The 24,014-nt window shown below is 38.1% G+C and overlaps 1 protein-coding gene across 3 annotated transcripts; it reads left to right on the top strand.

Moving 5' to 3' along the window:
• The first annotated feature begins 5 nt into the window (after positions 1–5).
• LOC113676158 (uncharacterized) lies at positions 6–23,631 on the top strand. 3 transcript variants are annotated; one of them, XM_027192776.2, is made up of 17 exons: positions 6–535; positions 776–817; positions 3,259–3,467; positions 3,858–3,931; positions 4,550–4,655; positions 5,476–5,548; positions 5,923–6,009; positions 6,660–6,788; positions 7,664–7,822; positions 9,212–9,277; positions 11,151–11,279; positions 15,296–15,419; positions 15,581–15,653; positions 16,062–16,171; positions 18,547–18,669; positions 19,187–20,994; positions 21,747–23,631. In XM_027192776.2, the coding sequence occupies exons 1-17, from the start codon at positions 374–376 to the stop codon at positions 22,182–22,184; spliced, it is 3,912 nt and encodes a 1,303-aa protein (XP_027048577.2). In that variant the 5' UTR covers positions 6–373; the 3' UTR covers positions 22,185–23,631. The 3 variants fall into 3 exon arrangements, with proteins under 3 accessions (XP_027048577.2, XP_089065778.1, XP_089065779.1); XM_089209652.1 differs by lacking the exons at positions 6–535; positions 776–817 and adding an exon at positions 1,805–2,584; XM_089209653.1 differs by lacking the exons at positions 6–535; positions 776–817; positions 3,259–3,467; positions 3,858–3,931; positions 4,550–4,655 and adding an exon at positions 5,283–5,332.
• Positions 23,632–24,014: the final 383 nt, after the last annotated feature.

Below are 24,014 nucleotides of genomic sequence, written 5' to 3'. Positions count from 1 at the left end.
TTAATGGTTGGTTTCCTGCTGCGAGTAGAGCGTGACCTTCAGGTCGGAATCCTGGGGTGCGTTTTGGAAGAGTTATGTATTCAGTACACCCATTTAAAACGTCATATCCGGGCGGAAGTTGTTCGCGTGTTAGCGATCCCACCGAACAGTCGATTTTAGCAATGTTAGAATTCCTTTCCGGCGGAGCCCACACCACCTACCAGTAGGATTTGCCGAGTAATCTGACAAGCATTTTAAGCAGGACAGATCTTGCAATCCACAAAGTTATTGTGTGTACGCAGCGAAGTGATTTTACATAGAGCATTGTAGTGGTACGAACAACTGTTCTCACGCGGTTTGAAACTATTTTTGGCGCGAGAATTCGAGCGTAACAATGGCGGCTGAAGCGAATGTCCGTGTCGCTGTAGCAGTGAGACCATTAAGCGAGAACGAACAGGAAAATGGCGACGAATGTGTGGTATGGACGCAAAACGACGAAATTCGGGTGCTCAATCCAGATAGTGGCCATGAGAAACTATTTAAATTTGATTATACGGTGAGTCCCACATAGTCCAATTTAGTAAATTGCATTTTGTCACAACCATATCACCTGCGTTCCTTGTGCAAGTTGGATATTGAATGTTCGCCTTGTGTATTGATCGCTTGCTGTGAAAGCTACTGTTATTATTTTGAATAAAATATTTGGTTTTGGATTAGGTAACTTACTTTTGGAGCCATTAGCCAGATTGGTAATTTTATCGACTAATTATTCAAATGGTAATCTTGCCTTCTGTAGTTTTGTAATTTGCCGACAGAGCTCGCCGAACCACAGGAGAAGGTAAGATTAAAACTAATTTCTTTAAGCTTTTTAATATTAAATCTTGAGTTCCTTCAATGCAGACAATAACATCACGCGCAATCGAGAAACTTTCGAGGTTTCGTAGTATTTTCCCGGTTTTTATTGTGGTTTGATTCTATAAATAAATTTATCGATCAATTTAGTTAGTTGCTCTGGAGGCGAATTGAACCAAACGGTTGTAAACCTGATCTTATCGTCGTCCAATGATCCGTGAATGATTATTCGTCTGCGAACTAAAGTGGTTTGATCTTTTGAAGTAAATATATTTTCGCTTCATATTTTTTCATTTAAGTTTGCATGGTAATAAAGGTGCGACCGGAGAAGACAGTTTTTCTTCGAAATGGGAGATGTTTTCGGGCCGGATGAGGAAGGTTTTTTGTTTATCCTATTCCACTGATGAGGTGGGCAAGTTTTCGAACACTTCATCAACTCCACGAAATATTTTTATGCCTAAGAAATCGCCTAAAAATAACGACGCTAGTACTGTATGTGATGTAACCTTGTTACTTTTTGACACGCCGAAGTGTTCGTGTTCAGTTATCTGCGGCAGAATACACGTTCGGCCATCATTTATTATAACAAAAATAATAATGTTTACCTTTTGTTTCAGAACTTAATTATAGGTCCTCCTCACTTTTTGAGAATATCGATATTTGCGTAGATATTGAGCGCTCTATTTGCTGAGACTCAATTTATGACAGCTTTTAATTGTAATGTTTAACCACTTCCTCTGTGTCAAAAAGGTGAAGTTAAGGTTGCAAAAATTCTCACATAGGCAATTGTAATTACATTAACACATTCAGTATGATATTTTCGACTTTCCTTCAAGCTGAAGAACACTCAAAAGAAAATAGCCTCAAGTACCCATTGAAACACTCCCACGTCAGTGGAAATTAATGTTTGAACATCTGAACTTAAATTTCTACCCATGGAGAAATGAAAATTACTTGTAATTATTTTGTCCGCCAGATCAAGCTCATTCGCATAGACCTGATGAATCATGCACGATATAGTTTGCCTTAGGCAATAGTGTAAATGATAAGCAACCAATTTGTGAGATAATGTTTGGCTCATCACAGACTGAAACTTAGCTGATGTTTTACCATTTGACCACTGATGTTCCAGTCGAGATGCCTGCCAACGGCGCAAAAAGCTCCTATTCATCATAATCAGATAACAATCAGCGTATTGTTAGCTGGCTGTTAGCCGACCATTGACAAATTATCATTTAACTTTGAAACCCATTGCTGAAAATCCAATTGACAAGGCTACCTAGAGTACTCATGAGCCAATGAAATGGATTCGTAAGCGAAGTGTTATATACCGGCATTTGTTGACCTGACAGTCAGTATAAATTGAGGCACAAATAACAGCCCTTATAGACAAAAATTTATTGCAGTACACCAATTTTTCTGGATTAGACATATTTTCCTAGTCTTTATTCAGTCATAAATGGTGATCAGAAGTCCAAATAAACATCTAATTGGAAGTCCTGAATGCTTTCTTGTCCACAGACAGATAAATTATTCTACAATGTGAATGCAGATTTATCTTTGTTTTAATGTGGGTTTAAGTTTATTTTTCTATTATCTTTCACAAAGTATTTGTGGATTTCTTTCATATCTAATAGCCCTCACAGACAGGTGATATGCCAGCTGTATCACCCAACTAAATTGATAAAGCCAGTGTTTGCTTCCAATTATTATGGTAGAGGAATGAATTTCCTAGGCTGGCATTGTTTGTCAGGTGAGGTTATTGTGGCATGTTTTGCCTCTTTACATCAATGGTTTGTCTCTAGGTTCACAATTTTTCTTGCTACAACAGGAAAAAAAAAGACTCAAATTCCAATTCAGACAAGAGACAATGATAGACCAAGGGCCACCTCATGAATTATAGAAACTTGTTTCAGCCTTGAACCATCCTTAAGGTGACTCCTTGTCCACTGTTTTCTGGTTGAATTGTAGTTTTTTTAGTGTTTTCTGTTAAGGGGATAAAATAGTGAACCTAGAGAAAAACTCCTGGAATGAGGTAGACAAGAATCATACAGCAACATCAATACTGATCAAAATGCTATGTCAGGTTGGGAAATTCATCCCTTGAACTTAAACCCCTAAGAGTGACTAGTCTCCAATTTCTCTATACATTATCACTGCTGAATCTAACACAAAGGTTACAAGAATACAGAAAATGGTCACCCCACACTCTAAAAACTCTTAATTGTCAAACAAATTCTCCATGTCAATACCATGAGAAATGTATAGAGAGCAGTATGGAGAATATGCATAGTGATGCTAGGGTGTAAAGAGTTAAACACAGCAGGAAGCACCATTCTTGCCTCTGTACCATCCTGCTCAATCCCTGAGGTGATATGTGTGGAATTCTAGACCAGAAACTAATGTTTATACTTGGTATTATCTTAGATTTTGGAAGATGTTGGCGAGTTTCTTCTTTCATCCTGTTTTAATGGCTATAACACTTGTGTGTTCAGCTATGGAGCATGTGGAAGTGGTAAAAGTTTCATTATGTACGGCTCTGATAAAGTTCAAGGCCTTACTCCTTGGATTTGCCAAAGTCTCTTCAAAAAAGCTTCAGATTATAAAGATGACACTTCATTTAGGGCAGAAGTAAGGTATGCGTTTAAACAAAAAACTTTCATTTATTAACTAAAGTTGTTAATGATACTTTAACCCTTTAACTACCAGGAGTGATTAACATATAACTTCTCCTTATGATATCCGTACCTTATCCAGCAAAGAGATATTGAGAATTCTCAAACTTATCAGGTACAGGTTGTTGTCTTGATCTAACACCAAATTCTAATAACTAAGTTACAGGGAAATGTGTAGCAGCTAGAGGGGAGAATTAACAATCAGATCTTGGGAGTTAAAGGGTTAAATTATTACTATGAAGGTTCTTGAATTTGACACAGTATGGAATGGTTAGTTTCTTCATTTATGAATTAGCAAGTTACCAGTTTTGCCTCTGGTTTTTGAAACTTACACTTGAAGTATCTTTTCAGTTTTCTTGAAATACACAAAGAATTTGTGAAGGATTTGTTGGGGAGAAGAAGAAACTGGCAAGACTCTTTAAGAGGTATGCAGAACTAACAAATTCACATCTTGGTGTAACAAAAAGTGGTTCTAAGCAAATCTGTTGGAGACTTAGTAACATACCTGAAGAGGAATACTTTCCCAAATGGATTCTATCAAGGAAGTTGAATTAAAAAACATGAGAAGAAAGTGCAGCTTGATAAAGATTCAAACCCTCCATCAACATGTGTAATGGTGCTACCTGAGTAGAAGGGGACACTGTCCTGTATGTATTTGGTACATAAAAAATACATACAAGACATTTAAAAATGAATGATTTAATGCATTCTGCACTGATATTTTATTTCCAATGTTTTTGTTCTTGTGCTTACCTGGAGTACCCTAAAACAAATTACTTCAAAATATATTAACAGTTTAAAAAGTAATATAAAAAAGTCAAATGCTAAATGAAAAACAGTTTGTGGCTGGTGTGTTGATGTGTTTCATTGCAGGTAAAAGTTTCTTGAAAATTCCAAAAGGTATCACATAAGCTTCTTGTTGGAAATAAAACCCAGTGTTATACAAATCACAAACTATTTTTCATAAGTGGTCAGATTTTGTTTGATATATTTTAGAACTGCTTTTCTTATTCCTATTAAGTCTCTCTAAATTGCTTTTGCAGTGCGAGAACACCGTGAACTGGGAGTTTATGTTGACAAGTTGACTAAACACATAGTCACAGATGTTAGTGAAGCATTGGGGTTAATTGATAAAGGAAAGAAAAATAGGTGAGGCAATATTAGTAAGCATTTTTTTTATATTATATCATGCACGTGATCTTAGTGTGTTATTTCCTGAAATGTGGCGTTCCCATCTGTTGAAAGCTACAAAGTTCCAAATCAACTATTAAACATGGATCAGTGTATTAATACAGGTTGTCTTACAAGTGTATGTTAGAAAAAAAGGGGCAATTTATTATGGTGGGTTGATTTACGTGTAAAGGATTAGAATGTGCTTCAACTCATCAAACTTTTGAACAATGTTGTTATTTACAAATAATGATATTAGCTCCAGGAGCTATGATCAACATACTAGATTGCTCCAAGGATGATTTTAATATCTTTTGATATGCGATCAAGTTCACTTGAAGTCATGAAATTGTTTTTAACAAAATTAACTGTTTTATCTCATCCAAAAAAAAAAAAGCATATCTAATTTTATTTGTTGATACTAACTAACCGACCATGTGAATGACTATACTGCTGGTCTTCATCTGGATAGAGAATGAATACCAAAGCAATATTAGGTTAAGGGCAAACTCAAGGACTGATAAAGGAACTTCATTGCAATACTTTCAGGCATTTTGAGCATCACAGAAAATCACCTTAGATACCAAATAACATCTTAATCATGATAATTTCTGCCTTAGAAGACAAACAGCAAAGACATGATATTAAATCAGGCAGTAAGAAAGAAAGCAAAGATTAACACAAATTTTTAATGACAAATATACAGTTTAAATAATGGTCTTCTCCAAATTCTCAAAATGACCAACTTGTGACATTATTCTTTTGATATTTTATCATTTTTTGTTTTTGCTCTTTACAGGTCAATATGTTCAAGGTCTTCTAACTCCTTTGCTAGTGGTTCTCATACAATTTTCACCTTAAGGTTTACGCAGGTAATAAATTTCAGATTAGATGCTATTGGTTATAGGCATCATTCTTATACATATTGCCATCATACACTTTGGCAGTTTAATATCGACCAGAAAGGTAGTTTCAATCACTGTTGTGAATTTCCCTAGCTTTAAAATGGTAATTTTCAGTCATTGCAAGGACAAAAACATGAACCACATACTGGACAACAAACAGAATAAATTTTATCCTGTTCCTCATCCAGAAGTTGGGCTTAATAGTCAGAAACTATTCTTGCTATTGATATGACTTTAAGAATTGGGTCCAATTGTTGTTCTTGCCATCAGTATGACTCAAGAATTAGGTCCAATTTTTGTACATTTCAAAACTTTTTTGTATATGTAATCATACATTTTAGGCTCGTTTAGAAGATGGCTTGCCCTGTGAAATGGTCAGTGTGATTCAACTTGTTGATTTAGCTGGCAGTAAGAGCATACATGATGAGGTAAGAACTTAACTCTTTTAAAGTGTCACTTTGTACGATATTTTATGCAATAATTTGATGTCCATTTTCCCTCACTGTTTGTTGAATTGTGTAATTGTGACCATCCAAAAATTGTGTGAACAATGAAACAGGAGTAATTTAACACACAGGCTTAATTTTTATCTTTTGTAGATTAGGCCAATCCTAAAACCAGAGCTGTAGTTAGTAACTTTTGATTGCAAAGTTTATTAAAAAAAAAAAAAAAAGACAAAACAAATAAATTGATGCAAATTAACTTTGAGATACCAGTGCCCATGTCCTCTTGGATTAACAGAGTTATCATATTTCCCATGTCTTGGCATGGGAATCTCCTCTTCACAGATTCTGTAGCAGTTTTAGCCCTATAAAGCTGTAGAGAAGGCAATAATCAGGTTGTGTGAGATAACCATAATCATAACCTTACAATAGACACAAAAAAAAAATTGAAAACTTGTGCACTGGAACTTTTTACTGCTCACTAAACATTGCATGGATCAATTAGAACTATCAAATTTTTTAATCACTGCATGTTATTGTAACTGTCATTGTTGGGGTACTGATTTGATGCTTGTCAGCACATCTAGATTTAGTATTACTTGCCTGGTAATATAAATTTTTCTTGTCTTTCACAGTGCACTGATAACTGCTCTACTGCTGCTGATGTTGACAAGTCTCTAATGACCCTGGAAAGAGTGATGTCATCATTAGCATGCCCAGACTCAGAGTCTTCTAACAGTGCTACTGTCCCGTACAAGGATTCAGTGAGTACATGAGTTTGCATGAAGCAAGCCTTTGCAAACATAAAAGGCTGTCTTTGTTTTAAACCTTTGCCAACTAGCTGGGGCTATTGTCTTTTTGGAGAATTCTCTCACGATCCTTCCCTCCATCCAGAAGAAAAAAACAACATAAGAGCCAGCTGGAAGGGTCAAGTCGTAATCCCTCTTTCTGAAGCATGAAGCAACAAAGAAGTTTTTCAACCCCTCTTGAATGGGATGTTGGTCCTTTGGACTTCTCCCCCTCCCCCTCCCCCTCCCCCTCCTCCCTTCACATTTTGTCAGATATTCCTAACCGTTCTTTGGTACCCATGTTTACCCTGTGGGGTGGTAAAGGGCATTGCGTGAACAAAGCGTCTTTCTCAAGTCTACCACACACGATGACTCAACCATGGCTTGAACAAGGAGTTTTTGATCCAATATCCTGTGTGCTAATCTTTATGCCACATCTGCCCAATCAGTTAACAAAACCTTTATAGTGGAGGAAATAAACCTTAGAATTTTTTTTTTGAGGCCAAAACGGAGAGGCCAGAATAACAAGGTGTTATTAAGTTGGAGTTCTGGTTCTGATGCAATACTGTAGACTATTTGTTGATTAGTCTTAGCATATACTGAATTGTATATATTGTATATTGAATTGCAAAGTAAGTGAAAAGTGTTACGGGAATGTAGCTAAAAAATTTTGTACTGACAGTAATATGCACTAAATGAGAAGGTTCTCTGGGCCGGAGCTAAGCCACTTTAAAGATCACACATTGTTTCAAGCTGGACAAGTAAACTTGCCTGCTGAGTAATGCTTATACCTCAGCTGTTGACTGCGTCATTGACGTCAGTGTTTGATAACTTGATGTTCACTGATACAGGCTCTGACATGGATTTTAAAAGACTGTTTTGGTGGAAATTGCCAAACTGTCATGGTAGCAGCCGTGTCTCCAGCAGCTTCGTCCCATAATGAGACCCTTAATACCTTGCGATTTGCCAACCAGGCCAAGAATATCATGAACGTACCAAAAGTGAACGAGGTGAGAATTTTATTTTTTAATTTGCAATAGTACATTCATATGAATAGTGTTTAAACGGAAGACCACGCTTTCTTCCGGTTTCCTGGCGCGGTTTTACCCTCAGGGGTAGAGGAGACACGAGGAAAGTTTACAAAGCGCGAACCTAAGGGGATTGATTTTGGCATTTTCCCTGGAGAGGACTTCCCTATTCATTCATACCAAGCATCTGAATATTCGTTCGTCTATATGTACCCTTTCCTCGAAGAACCCAGTAATTATTTTTTTGTTATTTATTCATTCGTCTGTTCATCCGTTCTTCAACCTTTTCGTGAACTTCTCATCATCTGTAAGCCACATTAAGTAATACGCTTTTCTGTGCCTTTACTCATTTACCTCACGAGTTTGCGCGTCCGCGCGCGTCGTCTTCCTTGCTTAACCTTAACCTTCAGATCCAAAATTCGGATACTGGTCACAGCTTTTAGGCGGAGACACAATATTAAACTTTAAGTGGAAATATTCCTCTTGAGATTGGCCCCCAACAAAAATAATTCAGAAAACATTTAAATTTCTGGAAATCGACCTCTTTTTTAAGTTGCTCCCTTTTAGTACACCGGAAGCGATGGTCAATCACGCTCCCAGCTCTTCTCTCTTTTTTTCAGTCACACAGTTGTCACCAATAAGCGGGTACACAGTTTGTTGGTACGCTGCATGATATAAAAAGAGCATTTCACAATTCATAGTGCCTTTGGTGGCAAATTGTTCCCGTTTTTTTTCGTCTGGAATAAAATTCTCCTCTCACTAAATCTGGAAATATGTTCTTTTATCTTGATCAACGACGTGAATTATCTTTCTTTTCAACGTGCTTTTTTTTCCTTTTGTTGTTGTTGTTGTTGTTGTTTTTTTTTTTGTGGAACTGTGTAGGCCGGTGTTGTATGATGTAAGGAATCAGTCATCATTTATCGCCGGGGGGGGGGGGAGGGGGAGGTCGGAGCATTTTGGAGGGATCATATGGTTTTCAGGGGGGATGGATGGGGAGCAGTGGTCTCCAACAGATTTTAAAGGGGGGTATACAAAATTGACTGCCAATGGGGCGGGATCTTTAAAATACTACAGAGACTTATGAGGGTACTCAGTTTCATTTTATTGTGACATGACCAACAACCCCCCCCTCCCCCTCCCCCTCCCCCTCACCCCCCTCCCCCTCATGTTAAATGATACCTAAAGATTACTAAATGGTCCCCAAAGGTTATTACGAACGTCAGAAATGGCCAAAGAATTACTGAATACCAATTCTCCGTTAGTAAAACGTTCTGTATTTTCCGTTAGGTTTTACGTGAAGGGGTATACTGCCAAAATGGTATTTTTCAGCCTAAGTTCCTTTGACGAAATTTTGATTGTTTGTGTTTTCAGGATGCGAATGTTAAATTGATTAAAGAACTCCAGTTCGAAATACAGACTCTGAAGACAAGGTTGAAGGTAGGTCGTCATCAGACTCACGCAATGATAAAATGATTACAGATTCACATCCAGTATTAGTGGGAATGTTACTGTAATTGTATCGATGTTTTTCCAAATTTGATAATGGTTAAGATTCAGAATTGTTTTTGACCTAAACGGAATCCTTTCATAGCTTTATTAATGTAATTTTTTTAGCATAATACGCTGGGAAACCCTTTTACTATCGAATATTTTCAATCAAAAATAAAGATTTGCTATTATTTGTATGGTAATAAGCTGTATTCGATTTCTTGGCGGTAATTATGTAGCGCTAAAAGCGTGTTATGTTCATAAAGAATGAAATACTATTGTTGTTCCGGGGCCAAAATGTTTAAAATTTTGACAAATTTTTTTATGAAATTAATCAAACTTTACGCCCTCGCTGAGGACAAACTTTGGTTCTATTGTAAAATTTGCAAATCAAAAATTATTGACTGAGGAGCGGTTTGAATCGGTTTGTTACGGGAGAACATGCTGTTATCAATGGTCTTGACAGGTTCAATGCAATAGTTTCTTGTTGAGGTCGAATGGAAGAAAGCTTTCAAAGATTTTCGTTGATAATTCAAGAACAGTAGTTGACTGCGGAATCAAATTGGCCCTACTCTTTTGTCGAACCAGATACGCAGGAACTGTTTTGAACAAGGCTGAACAATAGAAGGAAAGAGTTATTTTTCATCCAGTCCCGCGGAGGCGTAACAACAGAAGAGCGATCAATTGCGCTCTCGCTGTATTTTTTAAAACTACACCGGTTCTCACAGCGTTCTTTTCATCTTTATCTGTTGGTGAATATTTTTTGTCCGTTTTGCGTTGAAACGATCGATTAGGTTGTCCTATACGAAAGACAATTTTGTAACCAGCTGCTTGACAAGAGGGCAGGTGGTCTGTCGATAAGGCTACGGCTTATTTTTCATCATTTCAACAAAACCACCGCAACACGACATATTTACTGTCGCGAGCGCATTGCTTTGAAAAAGTTCTGAAACTCTGGAATCCCAAGCGAAACTATCGACCATGCGAGGCAGCGAGGCAAGAGGCAAGGTGAAATCCTTCGTCGCGAACTGCTTTTATCGAATGTACACTCCGATGGAAAAGGTAAAGTAATTAGTACAGATGCTCTTTCCCGTTGATTCTGTCGCAGTTCGGTTTATTAGAGAGCTTGTAGACTCACGAGGACGCTTAGAAAATTTCATGTTTCTTCTTTTCAAAGACTCTCGTTCTCTCTCTTTTTGACTGTCGCAAAACGAATAGAATAGTTTTTTTTAACATTGTTTTGACCTAACTGTACAATTTAGTTTGTTTACCATTTTGCCCAATGCCGGTTCCACTTAAACTCAGCTCTATAGCAAGTAAACAATCTTTGGCGGTCGCGCAGTGGAAGGCAATGACTCTCTATGATATGTAGTTTTGTTTTTTTCTTCTGTTGTTGTCGGCTCTCGGACGTGTTGGCGGAAAAATTGAGTCCATTGGTTGGTCACGTGGTTCATTTTACGGCATTGTCATTTCTGCTAACCTCATTTTCAAGACATGTTTCAAATGTATAAAGAAGGCGCCAGCGGTTGGTTCCCTCATTTAGCCTTGTAGGAACCAAACCACATCGTTTACCGCCCATTAATTTTAAAAGGGGCGAAATCGACCGCTTTAGTCAAATTTTGGCCAGAAGAATGAGGATTGTTCGTATATTAGCAAATGCAGTATTTCAGCAGGTAGAGCTGTAAAATACGTTTTCCCTTGTTTTTTTTTTAGTGTAGATCGAAAAAGTGATCTTTGTTCGCGAAGTGTAATATCTCTCTCATAGGTTGAGGGAAATAACTGTTCTTATGGACCTGATGTTGAATGTCTTTTTGCGTTTCAGAGTGGCAATGTACCCAGTTCTTTGGGGGTTGATAAGGCCGAGAAAAAACTGCAAGAAAATGAAGATCTCATGAAGCGACTGACGGGAATTTGGGAGGACAAGTGGAGTAAGACTCAAAAACTCATTGAGGTGAACACTTCGTAGTCGATGTGCTCAAGATGTTTTCACATTATTTTCTTTTGTGCTGACATCGGTGGTTAACCATTTAGTCGCTCTCTAAGTCGCTTTTTTTGCGCACTTTCATATATATTTGAAATGCTTTGAAACCGTTAAATAGCGCGATAGCGGAATGTAATTCAGTGGTAAACAGAGTAAGACTTGTCGAGCACTTGAGGTTCGTAATGCGATGAAGTTCAAAGAATCAGCTGGCAGGTACCGTAACTTTTCTATCAGTCTCATTAACTGAAGGAAAAAAAAGTGGAAAATTATTCGACTTTGTAGAAATTATCTTCTTAAATGGGCCGTATTTGTTGTTTCTTCTTGTTTCTTTTCCAAGCAGAAAATTTTTATTGAAATAAACGTAGCCTGTTCCTCAGGCTGTGTATTTTGCATTTCATTTTAGCAAGGGGAAGGTAGTGAAAAAATCTATGCTATAAATTGTGATTTTCATGTGGTATTAGTGCTTTTTCTCAGTGTATGTATTTTCTTGAAGAAATATTTAGAACATTTTATTGTTCAGAGTAGAAAGTTTGTTCTTTTGGCGTTCTCGAAGTCAAGTTGCGCAATCGCGGCAACTGACATCATTGCATTCTTTTCAACGAGTGATGAAGCTATATCTCCTCAATCATGTCTTCTTTTTTAGCAACTTGGCTTTTTAGCACCGTCGCCTCGCTTCCTACTATGCAAAAAAAAATTTCCGGGTTGTCACAAGTGTGATCATTACTTTGATCTTTGACCACAAGTAATTCAACCCTTCGCAAAAATTTTCAGTCCATTAATTAGAGATAGCGCTCTTACGGTACTTTCATGGACGTTGCTTTTAAGCGGTTTGAATTACACTTTTGAATCGTTGGATCAAAGACGAATACCGTTTCATTCTCAGTTCCAGTTCGTCTTGCTTGATGTTTGCGGTCCATCTGTTTTAAAACTTGGAAATTCTCACGTTGCTCACTGGGTTAAGATGCATCATTATTAAATTTCCTGAAACGTCAAAGCCTAAAAAGGAAAAGCGACTGGTTTTGGAGGCCCCCGATGGTTTAACTTACCTTTAAACCGCTAAGTAGCTTTTAGACTACGCAACAACCTTTCACCCTAATGGCCTTTCATTGAGGTATTGGTTACCGTTTCTAAAAATATTTTCCTTACCACATCGGAATATATTTACTGTTTAGAGTTCCTCAGCCGTCATTTTCGGGCGGTGTTTTTGTACTTCTTTCAACTGAAATCAATTTTGCTCTAGTTAGATCGGTACTTAGCTCGAATTGGATCGAAGAGAAGAGTGGAAGATTTTGTCGAACATGCAATTATTCGTCATTAAGAGATCGCAGATGTTCTCGTTATTACTTAGAGGTAAAAAAAATTGGCAAATACTCTTTTCCTTTGCTCGTAATATAAATTCGAAATGAGATAAAAGCAATATTCAAGGGTCGAATTTTTTTGCGAATGATGATTATGTGGGATTAAAGCTCAGAAAAAGATTTTTTAATCTCTGTTTGGACTTTTGTTTAACAACGTGAGGAGAGATCCGAAATTGCAAAAAAAATACTTCAGAGTTCTAGCCTTGATTATGAGTCATTAATCCAAGTGATAAGTTCCCTTGAGCCGGCTAATTTACTTGTCAAATTTTTCGCCTTAAAGACGCTTCTGGCCTGAATTTTAATACAGTTTTGACTAAGTTTTACTTTTTTATTTATTTGCCAACCAAACATCTCGCGCTGTCTAATCTGCCTATGGCTTTTATTTAAACGATTTTCCCACTCCTTAGAGAGGATTTATCATATTACTTTGTTTCAGATCTCTTTTTATTACCCGCTATGCAAGCATACTTTATAATAATATGACGCTTCTAGTGATAGAAAGAGCAATCTCGATATTGCAAGATCAGTCACCTTTTTCACCTGCTTTGTCAATTGCGACGAACTGAAATTGGTAGAGTTAAAACAGTCTCGAACTATGTGTTGAAAAGGCATAGAAATGTGCAAATCCAGCACGGAAAAGAAAGACTTAATTTTGAGAATGTAAGGCCAAGGATTTTGTTTTTTGCCAAACTTTAAACAAGCCTTTCATGGACGGATTAAATAATTTTACGTGGGTGAAAATTGGATAAGTTATTTTCTATCACCTGGGGGGAGGGGTAGAGGACTTTTTTTGGGGGGGGGGATTGCATGGTTTTCCAGGGGGAACGATGCGGATCAAAAGTCGCCGATAGATCGCTGGGGACTGAAGGGAATTGAGTAAATTCGATCTGGTGAGCTATCGATAGATACCGGACCTTCAGCCGTCTTAATGTGTTATAGACAGCATGATCCAAAAGTCGATTTTTTAAGACTAAACGAAACGATAAATAGTGATGGCCACAGAATGGCCGCCCAGCGATAGATAGAGTTGTCTTTCGTAGCCAATGAGATTTGGCGTCCTCTCAGCAGGCGCTAGTGAGTTATGTTAATTGCTGAAAGCACTATAGTATATTTTCAGCGTTTCTTATCTAAATTTAATTTTATTTAAGAGAACCACTTTATCAGAGCAAGAAATCAGACATATTAGAGATTATTTCTCATTCTTATTTGGAAAGAACAATGACAAAAATCTCATTTCCCATATTTGCGCGTTTACATAAGATCGAATTGGAGATAAATTTCGCATACGAATTAGATTAGTGTTCTATTTGATGTTCAAATCCCTATTGGCGTGCGGCGCCTTTCACTACGATTATCTTTTGACGCCAGTAATTTTAAACCCTGCAGTACAAACGTGCCAGGCCTTTCCTGTGTTCCTTGCAAACATTCCATGTTACGGTAAACATATATTGTTATCAATTGGAATTATTGTACGACAATCACCCTATTTTCTGGAAAATATACTCGACAAGATAAATGCGAATTCAAAATTTTGTTTGAGTGAGTGACAGAAACACTTTATAAAAAGACATCGGCGTCATCTTTTCGTGAAGGAAATTAACTTTTGAGTTTGTTTGGCCATTTTTCGGAACAAACAATACTTCACGTTGCACGCAATTTTCGTCAGTTGAAATTTTCGTGTATGGTTATTTCTCAGAATTTCCCAGCTCGTCGTGATTTCGTTCTTTTTAAGGAAATTTCTTCAGTTTTTTTTTTGCAGTTGTCAGTCTAGCACTTCAGTGTTTGTCTACCAGATTCCCGTGAAATTTAGGTGGCTTTTCCTTCAATTGTGAATGTGAAAATACGACTAAATTTGTGGTTGTCAGGTTGGAGATGAGATTGGAGCTCAAATTTTGTGGTAGCGCAGATGAGGTAAAATATTTTGTGAGCTAGCACTACCAATCCATTTTTTTTTTTTTAGCGCATTCACTGTACTACTTCATATTGTTCTGCTATAGTACTGCACCAATTGTCGTAACCATTGTACTTCTTTAAATCCACAATGACTCTATTTCCCTGTTGGCAGAACATCGCCGCCGAATGTGATGTTTGATTCAGATCGTGTTACATCTTTCTTGATCACAGTACATGACCAAGTGATTTGACTTCGTTTTTTAGGCTCTGAAAGGCACTTACAAAATTTCAACCTTCTGCACATAAGGTTTCGATTACAACGTAGCTGGGACTCATTTCATTTTGGCATATGAAAGCATCTTTGCCCGCGAGAGGAATGCGTTTATTTACTTTGCATCTCTCTCCTTGGGAAACCTAATAACAAAATGATGGCTGATTTTAAAGCTAACCTCACAAGCTAGGATAATTGATGTGATTCACACCTTAACTTCTTTTCAAGACAGGGAGTATGTTATGAACCTCTTAGGTGACTCAGCTCAACAACGTCATCTCTGTAACAAAGTTGATTGCAGATACGGTTGCCAAATCGGAAGGTTAGAGGGTTCGAAATCACCTAGGGGACTCAGAATTTTTTTCTTTATTCTTCGGTCGTCGCAAATGTTTCAACATCTTTCTGTAATTTCTCGTCTTTGTTGGTCTTATTTTGGTGTTCATCAATCTTTTTCTCTCTCAAAGGAGCGCGCCCTTGCTGTCACTGAGCTTGGCTCTGCGCTGAAGTTTGAGACAGATGAGCCTCACTTTGTGAGTCTTGGCGGAGGGCGGCTCAGTATTGGCGTGACGCTGTGTCCAATCAAAAGAGGTAGGCTGTTAGAATTGGCTTTGCATTTTATCTACGTGTAGCGAACCATTCAGGAAGAGGAAAACAATTTGGATCATGTTTGAATATGGAAGGATAGAAGTATTGTTCCTTGAGTAAGAGCTGTAAATTTATTGAATTTTTTGCCGTCATTTCTTCCATAGGAAAAACAGTTATCGGTGTTGCAACAGAGACATGCAAACCCGACATTCAACTAAGAGGAAAAGGAATAGAACCGTGAGTTTAAAAGACGTCTTTATCATGTTTGAGCAATTTCAAGAGTGGATAATTTTGTCACAGCATATCCTTGAGGAATTTAAAGGCTAACTTCTCAGTATCGTATGCATATTTAGAACGGGAAAGTAGTTTGATTGTTAAATTAAAAAATTAACCAACGACCACCAAACGTGAAATCGTAAACAAGGCCATTAAACAATAAGAAACAAAAGCAAATGCACGTGATTTCTACAGAGCGCGGGAAAACCAACCCGTGTGGCTAAGTTTCGAATGGATCTGGTTCCCACTTGATTGGTTGAACCAGGTGACGCGAGTTGCTTTTCTAGCAATCACAAAGCGTGCTAAAATCAAATCAAAATAGTGCGATTTCAGGATTATTTTCAACATGTAGTTGTGTTTCATTAACAGAGAGCATTGCACAGTGGAATATAATGGGGATGCTGTGGTTCTTTATCCAAAAGCAAATCTATGTTCTGTGGATGGAATCCCCATCTCAGAGCCAACGAGACTACCACAAGGTAACAATTATCGTGTGTTGTCATATCCCACCTTAATGTGGTTAGGTTTAAAAACGAGGTAATTATTAGCAGGATATACAATAACTTTTCGTAGGAAAAAATTTTACCGTCCAATCCTTGTTCGTTCGAGGGCAGGTTTTTCCCATACCTGCAAGTGAGGCTTTTCATACGCATGTATGAACGTAGTTTAATGAGTTAATTGGTCTTTTAATGCTAGAGGAGAATGATTTTTAATTTCTCTTCGAAAAGTTAGCCTAACATTTCAAGCAGATGATGAGGATACGAATCTAACACTTACAAACTACTTCCTTTAATTCCTGTAAAGTATCAACGGGGCAAATGTTTAACAGCTAATTGGCAGAAGTGAAGAGTAGGCAGATCTTGGAAGTTGAAGCGTTGACGCGACAAACTTCATCCAGGAAAATGTGGTCGGATTAAGGGGTTGTTAGTACAGAAGTGACTACGCTTTTAAATCGATTGATTGCCAGCATAATTCGTAAAAATGACATTTAGCAGGACGATCGTATGGCGAGGTTCCACTTTAGTTAAGTGTTAACAAGACAAAAGAAAATAACCCGAGGGCCAAGCGAGAATTCAGTATAAACAAGAAAAATTTCCTTAGGCGCTTGGAAACACGAGTGACGCATGACCAAGTCATGGCGAGTTTGTTTGTTGTGCATCTGATTGGGTAAAGTGTGACAGGAAATCTAAAACCATCACAGAGGGAAGTGAAAGAAAACCAACACCATACCGTATCACTTTCGACACACATTTGAAAGTTGCTTCATCCAGAATTCCTTTTTCTCGGCTCGTTCTTTGTTACACTTCACAATGCTCTTATCCGGGAACTTACCTTTGACACGATTGGTCGCCGCCCTCCCCACCCCAATCGGTAGCCCGAGTCGGGTCATATAAAGTCACAAGACGGTCAAATGCACTTGTTATTTCTGCTCTCCTGCAAGTCTGCCAGATCACGGTGAGAATTTGAAACAAAGCAAGGAGTTTCTGCGTCAACATGCTGCTTTGTTTTACATCTTTAAACTCACTTGAGCAGTAAGTTATTCTCCAAATTAATATTCCTTAGTTTAAATTATTTTTCTGCACGCGCCAATTGTTCATACCTTGGTAGTTTATTTGTTTAAATTTTAAATCTATTTTCTTGCGCGCTTAAATTTATCGGTCGAGGAAGGATCAGGATGAAACAAGATGAGCATGTGTTATTTCTAGTTTTGTTGATGCGAACGACGTCGTGACTTGAATTATCTTTAGAAACTGCAATTGTTGCATTTATGCGTTTTTCTGATTTGAAAAAATTGTTCTTCATTGTTAATTTTACTGCTCTGGACCTCATTCAATGTAGTTTTGATAAATTGACGGAGAGTTTCATTAGAGACTTGTAAGATTAGAAAATGAAACTTATGCCTCCAAACAAACCACGTTTGACGCAGTAGGTATTAATGCAAAAACTATTGTTACCAACCAAACATTATGTCGTTATAAATTGCCGTCGAGGCATAAAAATCCTCTGTTTAAATGTTGATTTAAATGATTAAAATTTTAACTCACACTTTTGTCACTGAGACTTCTGCTTGTATAGGTGATGTTTAGTTTTCAGTTGTATCTCATTTTCTCGGTTGGCACTTTGCAAGTCAATTTTATAAGTGCGATGTACATTTTGTACATCAACGTTCCAATGTAATTTTGACCAGGATGTATCCATTCTTGGAACAACATTTAGGCATAATGTTGTTTTATGAACCGTTCTTCGAGAATCCAGAGGGATAATGAGTGTCTATTTCCTCAATATTGTTGTATCTGGCCATGATGTTACATATTCATATCGTTTGGCTATATTTGAATCTAAACGAATGGTATTCTCGCTTATATTTATTAATCGTTACTTGCTTGAAAGTAAAACATTTTTTATTTTGCCTGCACATACAAAATACATCTTTGAAACGTCCTAGAAATTGAACTTTGTACAAAAGCAAAGTACGAGCCGTGAGCTTTTACTATACTCTTCAAAGCGTTTATTTGCGTATTTTTTTGTTTGTTTATTTTCTTTTACTTGTAGAGAGTGAATTTTCTGATTCTTCTTCGCATGATCACAAGGAGTCGAAAGATCATTTTAGACTGTTTAGAGAAGGGTCTTTTCAATTTTTAGTTTTGAACGTCAGCCTGCCACATTCGTTTTTCCTCTTGTCTTATAATCGCAGTTTCGAATGCGATGTTGAGCATTCGTTTCCATTATGCAAATGGTTTCCGAACTCGCCCGTTGCGTGATCATAATCATCTCCATCGCGTGTTCATATGAAACGCTTTGTCACGCGTGTCACGCCACATAACACTTCGTGACCGATTGTATTGTCTTTCAGGTTGTATGATTTGCCTGGGAAAGTCTAATTACTTTCGCTTCAACCATCCCAGAGAAGCTAAGAGGATCAAGGAATCCAACCCTGGAAATCGATTCTCTATCGTTCCGGATCAGTATTATCCTGGTAAGTAAGGACGAAGAAAATTTAAGTAAATCTATTTGTCAGTCATTTGACACTTCGCGCCCGTGGCTCATGAGAGCTTACTCGCTTAGGGTTCTTTGATGTGGGAGCTCTCCTTTTGACAAATACTCGCGAGAGGACAGCTCTACTGACGCCAACAGTTTCGCTGTACTTTGTCAAAACCTCCCACAAAATCTGTATTTACACGTTTCGTTTACATGGCGTACTGGTGAGAGCACCAGATTTGATCCCCGATCCTGACGTTTGTCGTTAGTTCTCGTCCTTGCTTCTGTAGTTTATCGCCAGTTTCTCGGGTTTACTGTTCCCCACTTATACCAAAGCTTCAAATTTCAGTTCCACTTTGTAAAATTTTTAAAAGATCGAGAAAAAAATGTTTTTTGTTCACTTTATTTCAACCCGTATGAAACATCCCTGGAGCTCAACTCCAAGGTATTTTTCGAAATTATTTAGTCTAGATGATAATGCTTCTTTAATTTCCGTTTTCTTCCTGTTTAAACAGATGTTGAACTTGCCATTGAGCAATACAAGAGAGATAAGAAAGAGAGAGACAGACTCGAGAAGGAGAACGAACGTTTGTTGTCCTTGGAAAACGAGTACAAGGAGGCTGTGGAGCGAATCGAGTTTGAAAAATCCCAACTTGAAGAAGAACGGCAAAAGCTTCAAGAAATGGAACAGCAGCACAAAGAAGCTGTTGATAGCTTCGAAGACGAAATAGCTGTGCAAATTAAAGAACTAGAGAGACAGCGAGAGGAGCTACAGCATTTTGAAGAGGAGAAAGAAAAACTTGCCATGCTACAAGAAAAGTATGAAGAGAACGTCAAGAAGCAAGAGCTCGAACGGGAAAACAAGGAAAAGAAACGGCAGCAAGAGTACGAACGATTGAAGACGATGAAAGCTAAGTTAGAAGGAGAAGAAGGAACGGAGAAAGAGAGAGTCGCTATTGAAGAATTGAGGCAACAACTTGCGCTTCAAGAGTTGAACAGTTTGGAAGAGGAGTTGCAAACTTACGAGAGGCAGCAGCTTGATAGTGAACTGATTGAGGAAGAAAGGAAAAAACTAGACGAGATGAAGGAACGACAATCTGTGGTTATAAAACAGTTGGAAGAAGAACTGAATGCCCAAATCAAGATGTTGAAAGAAGAAAGAGAAAAGGAGAATAATAAGATAGAACAGGAAAAGCAGAGAATTCAGTTGTTGGAGAAACAACAGCAAGAAGTTTTGAAACAGATTGAGCTCGAACGACAACGGCTTGACCAAGAACGTGAGGAAGAGAGGAGAAGACTTCAACAGGAACGCGAGCGATTGGACAAACTAGAAGAGGAACGAATGGAATTGTTGGAAAATGCCGCTCGGGAGCAAGAACAAGAGAAACAAATGATCGAATCTGAGAAAAAGCGACTCGTAGAGCTAGAGGAAAAGCACGCACAGGCCATGAAGGAAATCGAAGACGCTATGATTTCCAAACAGGATAAAATGGAACGCGAACGGCAAATTGAGTTCGAGTTTTTCGAAACTGAGCAACTTTTGTTGGAAGAGTTGGAGCAAAAACAGCGCGAAGCCGCCGAACAGCTGGACCGAGAGCGAGAGATAATTCGACAGCAATTCGAGAAGGAAAGAGAGGAAGAAAGAAAACAGGTTGAGGGTGAACAGAGGCGCCTTCAAGAATTACAAATACAACAGCAGGAGACACTGCGGCAAGCTGAAGAAGAAAGGCGACGGCTCCAAGCGGAGCTCAAGAGTCAGCGAGAATTAATGCAAAAAGAAAAGTCACGGTTGGTGAATCTGGAGAAAGAATACAAGAAGATCAGATGCAATGGCTCTGAAGCGCCTCTGGTTCTTTCTGCGTTAAACATGCGAGATATATCGCAGCTTGGAAAAGGTTGCTCGCTTGAGGAGAGGAAACAACGCCTGGAGGAAGAGAAAAGACGACTAATTGAGTTGAAGAAAGAAGCGGAAAACTTGCACGCCAAACAGCAAGAGAGCGGTGATAGCGGGAGCAGTGGGGACGAAAGAGCTAAAAACCAAACGGCCAAAAAGCTTCAACGCGAAAAGGAACGAAGGGTTCAACTCGAAAAACAATTAGCTGAACTGCAGCAGAAAAACAACAACACGGCTGTCGCAGACGATGGTCAGAAAGTGAAAGAGCTTGAACAAGCTCTTGGAATGGAACGCTCGAGAAGACAGGAGATGGAAAGAATTCTATCGGAGAAACAAAAACAGGAAGAACTCGAAAGGGTTGCAGCAGCGGAGAGAGCTCGGAAAGAGATGATGACAGAGAAAGCTATTCAAGAGAGGCTTCCTGCCAAGGTAAAAACTAAAATGAAGTTTCTTCTTTTAAACACCTGGGTGTTGTAAAGCAAGAATTTCCTAACCATCTATGACACGTTGGGTGGGATAAATGGTTGATAACTACTTGAGACATTAAAGAAGTTGCTTACATTCTTCATCGGGTGTAGAGAAAGTGAGAAAGTTCAATTTTTTGTAAACCCGATTATCAGCCATAGAAAGGTGAAACACATTCGTCACTATTGTGGACACAAGAAATTCCAGTTCCTGATGTGGAGCTTTTGCAGCAATGGCGATAAGATGCTATTTTATGAGTCTGAATAACGGTCATTTATTTATATAGAGGATATTACATGGCCGCGCGGGGATACGAATTTTATCTTCAAGTGCTGAAAGTATCTCTCACGAGTGAGCGAGGCGAACGAGTGAGAGATACTTTCAGCACGAGAAGATAAAATTCGTATCCCCAAGCGGCCATGTAATGTTCTGTTAATTTATTTATACTGATGAAATTTCAAAAGAATCGGCCGCGCGCCTGAGCGGGAAGTTCTCTTGTAATTGTCTAATCATGTTGGTAATCATGGCGACACCAATATCCTCACACGTGAAAGATAAAAATATGATTTTAGTAAAAGGAAAAATCCTGGTATTTCATCAGTATCTATAGAATATACTAAATTATACTATATTGAAAAGAACGATTGTTCTCTGCCTTCCAGTTATGGTGCAATAAATATTAATTTTTACTTTGTTTGACCTTGCTAATCGTATAGGTTAAAAATGGAACATCACACCATGACAATAACGACCTCAATCTCGTCCAGTACTTGGTTTCAACAGGTCACGTGCTAGAAAACTGTCCATCAGTGCGCGTCACAGCGCATGCGTGCAAAGGATACCTGTCAAAACTGGGAGGAAAAATCATCAAGTCATGGAAAAAGCGCTGGTTTGTGTTAGACAGACAGAAACGTGCCCTGTGTTACTACTCCGATGAACATCAACGTGTGCCTAAGGGAATCGTTTACTTCCAAGCCATTCAAGATGTGTACGTAGATTTGCCCAGTTCACACAAGAGCTCGTCTACAAGGACTACTTTTTGCGTTAAGACCCCTCAAGAAACTTATTGCGTGGCCGCGCCAAGTGGCCTGGCCATGAGTATTTGGATTGACGCTATTCTTACGGGTCGGGAGGGGGCTGACTTTTACAACTAAGGGAGCCATCCCTTGTTTATTATTTTATTTCTGTGGTGGAAGAGGAGGGGAAAGATGTGTTTTTTGTTTTTTTGGTTTTGAGCGATCCGTAATAATTCTTTACTGTTAAGTTGGGTTAATTAGTTTTAAAGCATTTTAAGGGCAGTCAGTGAGAAAGTAATGTTGGCTGAGCTTCAGGCTTCAGCTGTAATGATAAATAATCCAACCGATTTTTCCTTTAGTATTTCAAATAGGTGTTAAAAAGTATATGGTATCTGTTTCTGTAGACTCCACGATAAAATAAGTTAAATAAACGTATAAAATTTAAGGGCCCAGGTGAAAGAGATATTCAACTTCATTTAACTTAACAGTAAACGAGAGCCAGGTTATTTTTAGTATTGTTTTATGGTAAAAATTATTTTACCTCGAGTTGTGTTATAAGTAACGGAAATGTATTTCTGATTATACGATATTATTTTATATACATGAAATATCTAGGGTCCGTAATATCGAGCAATAATTATTAAGTTGTAATTAGTAATTTTGAAAACTCGATGTTACGCACGCGTCAAGTGGAAGGAGTGATTGGTTCAGTGTAGGACACTTCAAAGGGTTGTATATAGACAGAAAACCTGAGTGAAACCTGTCCTTTGCTGACAACTATAGTGTATTGCAGAAAATGACTTAAAAAGGTTTCTCGGAAGGTGACTTTGACGTTTGACTTTTTCAGGGCGTATCAATTTTTGAAGATAATTTTGCAGCTTAGGGCCCTGGTCCCTAGAGTCAAGAAAGGGCGAAAGATTTTTCAGAAATTCCGATTAATTTCTGCAACAAACTTTATTGAAAGCAGCTTGAAGAAAACACACGTAAGTTGATTAGTTTGCTCAATAATTTTGTCAGAAAATAGGAGACTTTCTCGGGACAATTGCACGACAGATATCAATGAAGCTTGGCGATTGAACGTCATATCCGAGTGTATCACTTGACTTGATTAATCCAATGGCGCCTTGCAGATTGGCAGGTTTAAAAACGTTAGAAAGACCTAGCCCTTTGTTCTAACTCCCGTCTTCTTATGCACCGCAATTTAGACCAATGTTCTCCGTAATGCAAACTTAAGATATTTAAAAACATTCGAGTTTCGATATTCCTATTTTTATCCAATTTAATGGCCTCCTCTAAAGAAGTTTCTGCCAGATTCTTCCTCATACTGAAACATACTGATTTTACAGATATTTTTGTAATGCATATGGTGTTAGTAAAGGAAAGTAATATAACGTGAAAAGGTGTAAGGTGTTAAAGTTGTTGTATTGAATTATACGCCAAACCAAAGATACATTGTTAAGTGAAGATCAAAAAGCGTTTCTATCGGAGTCACTGTTAGAGTTTGTACCTTAAACTGTTCTTTTGAAATCTCCGGATTTAGAAATTACGTTCACCAAATAAAGTTGCCTCGAACGGTATGAGTGTATTCCTTGCGTTAGAGGTTTTGAGCTGTAAAATTAACCGGATGGACAAGCTTCCTATCAAATAGCGCATTGAGGACATTGAGCTCTTTCTCCACATATGCAAATATGTCTGATATGTGCACTCTAAGACCAACTAAAAACGCAGTTCAAATAATCATGAATTCACGATCCGTTGATGACAACCTCTGGTTTTCAAAAGTCAAATTTTCACTTTAGCAAAGGAAATTGAGCTGTGGCTATTTAACCGCGTGGTTTCAGTCGTGTATTTGACGCGCATTAGTTTGACGTTTCTAAAGCTAATCAGGCTCTGATTACAGGGCAATCTGACTCATAACCCAATGGAAACGGTAACTGAGCGCTCCTCCTATTGCGCCTCATTTGCTCT

This window comes from Pocillopora damicornis, chromosome 6 (assembly GCF_964200805.1).
Source record: "Pocillopora damicornis chromosome 6, jaPocDami1.2, whole genome shotgun sequence".
Classification (NCBI taxonomy): Eukaryota; Metazoa; Cnidaria; class Anthozoa; order Scleractinia; family Pocilloporidae; genus Pocillopora; species Pocillopora damicornis.
Note: the sequence above shows the minus strand (reverse complement) of the source record. Positions and strands in the feature narration are given on the sequence as shown.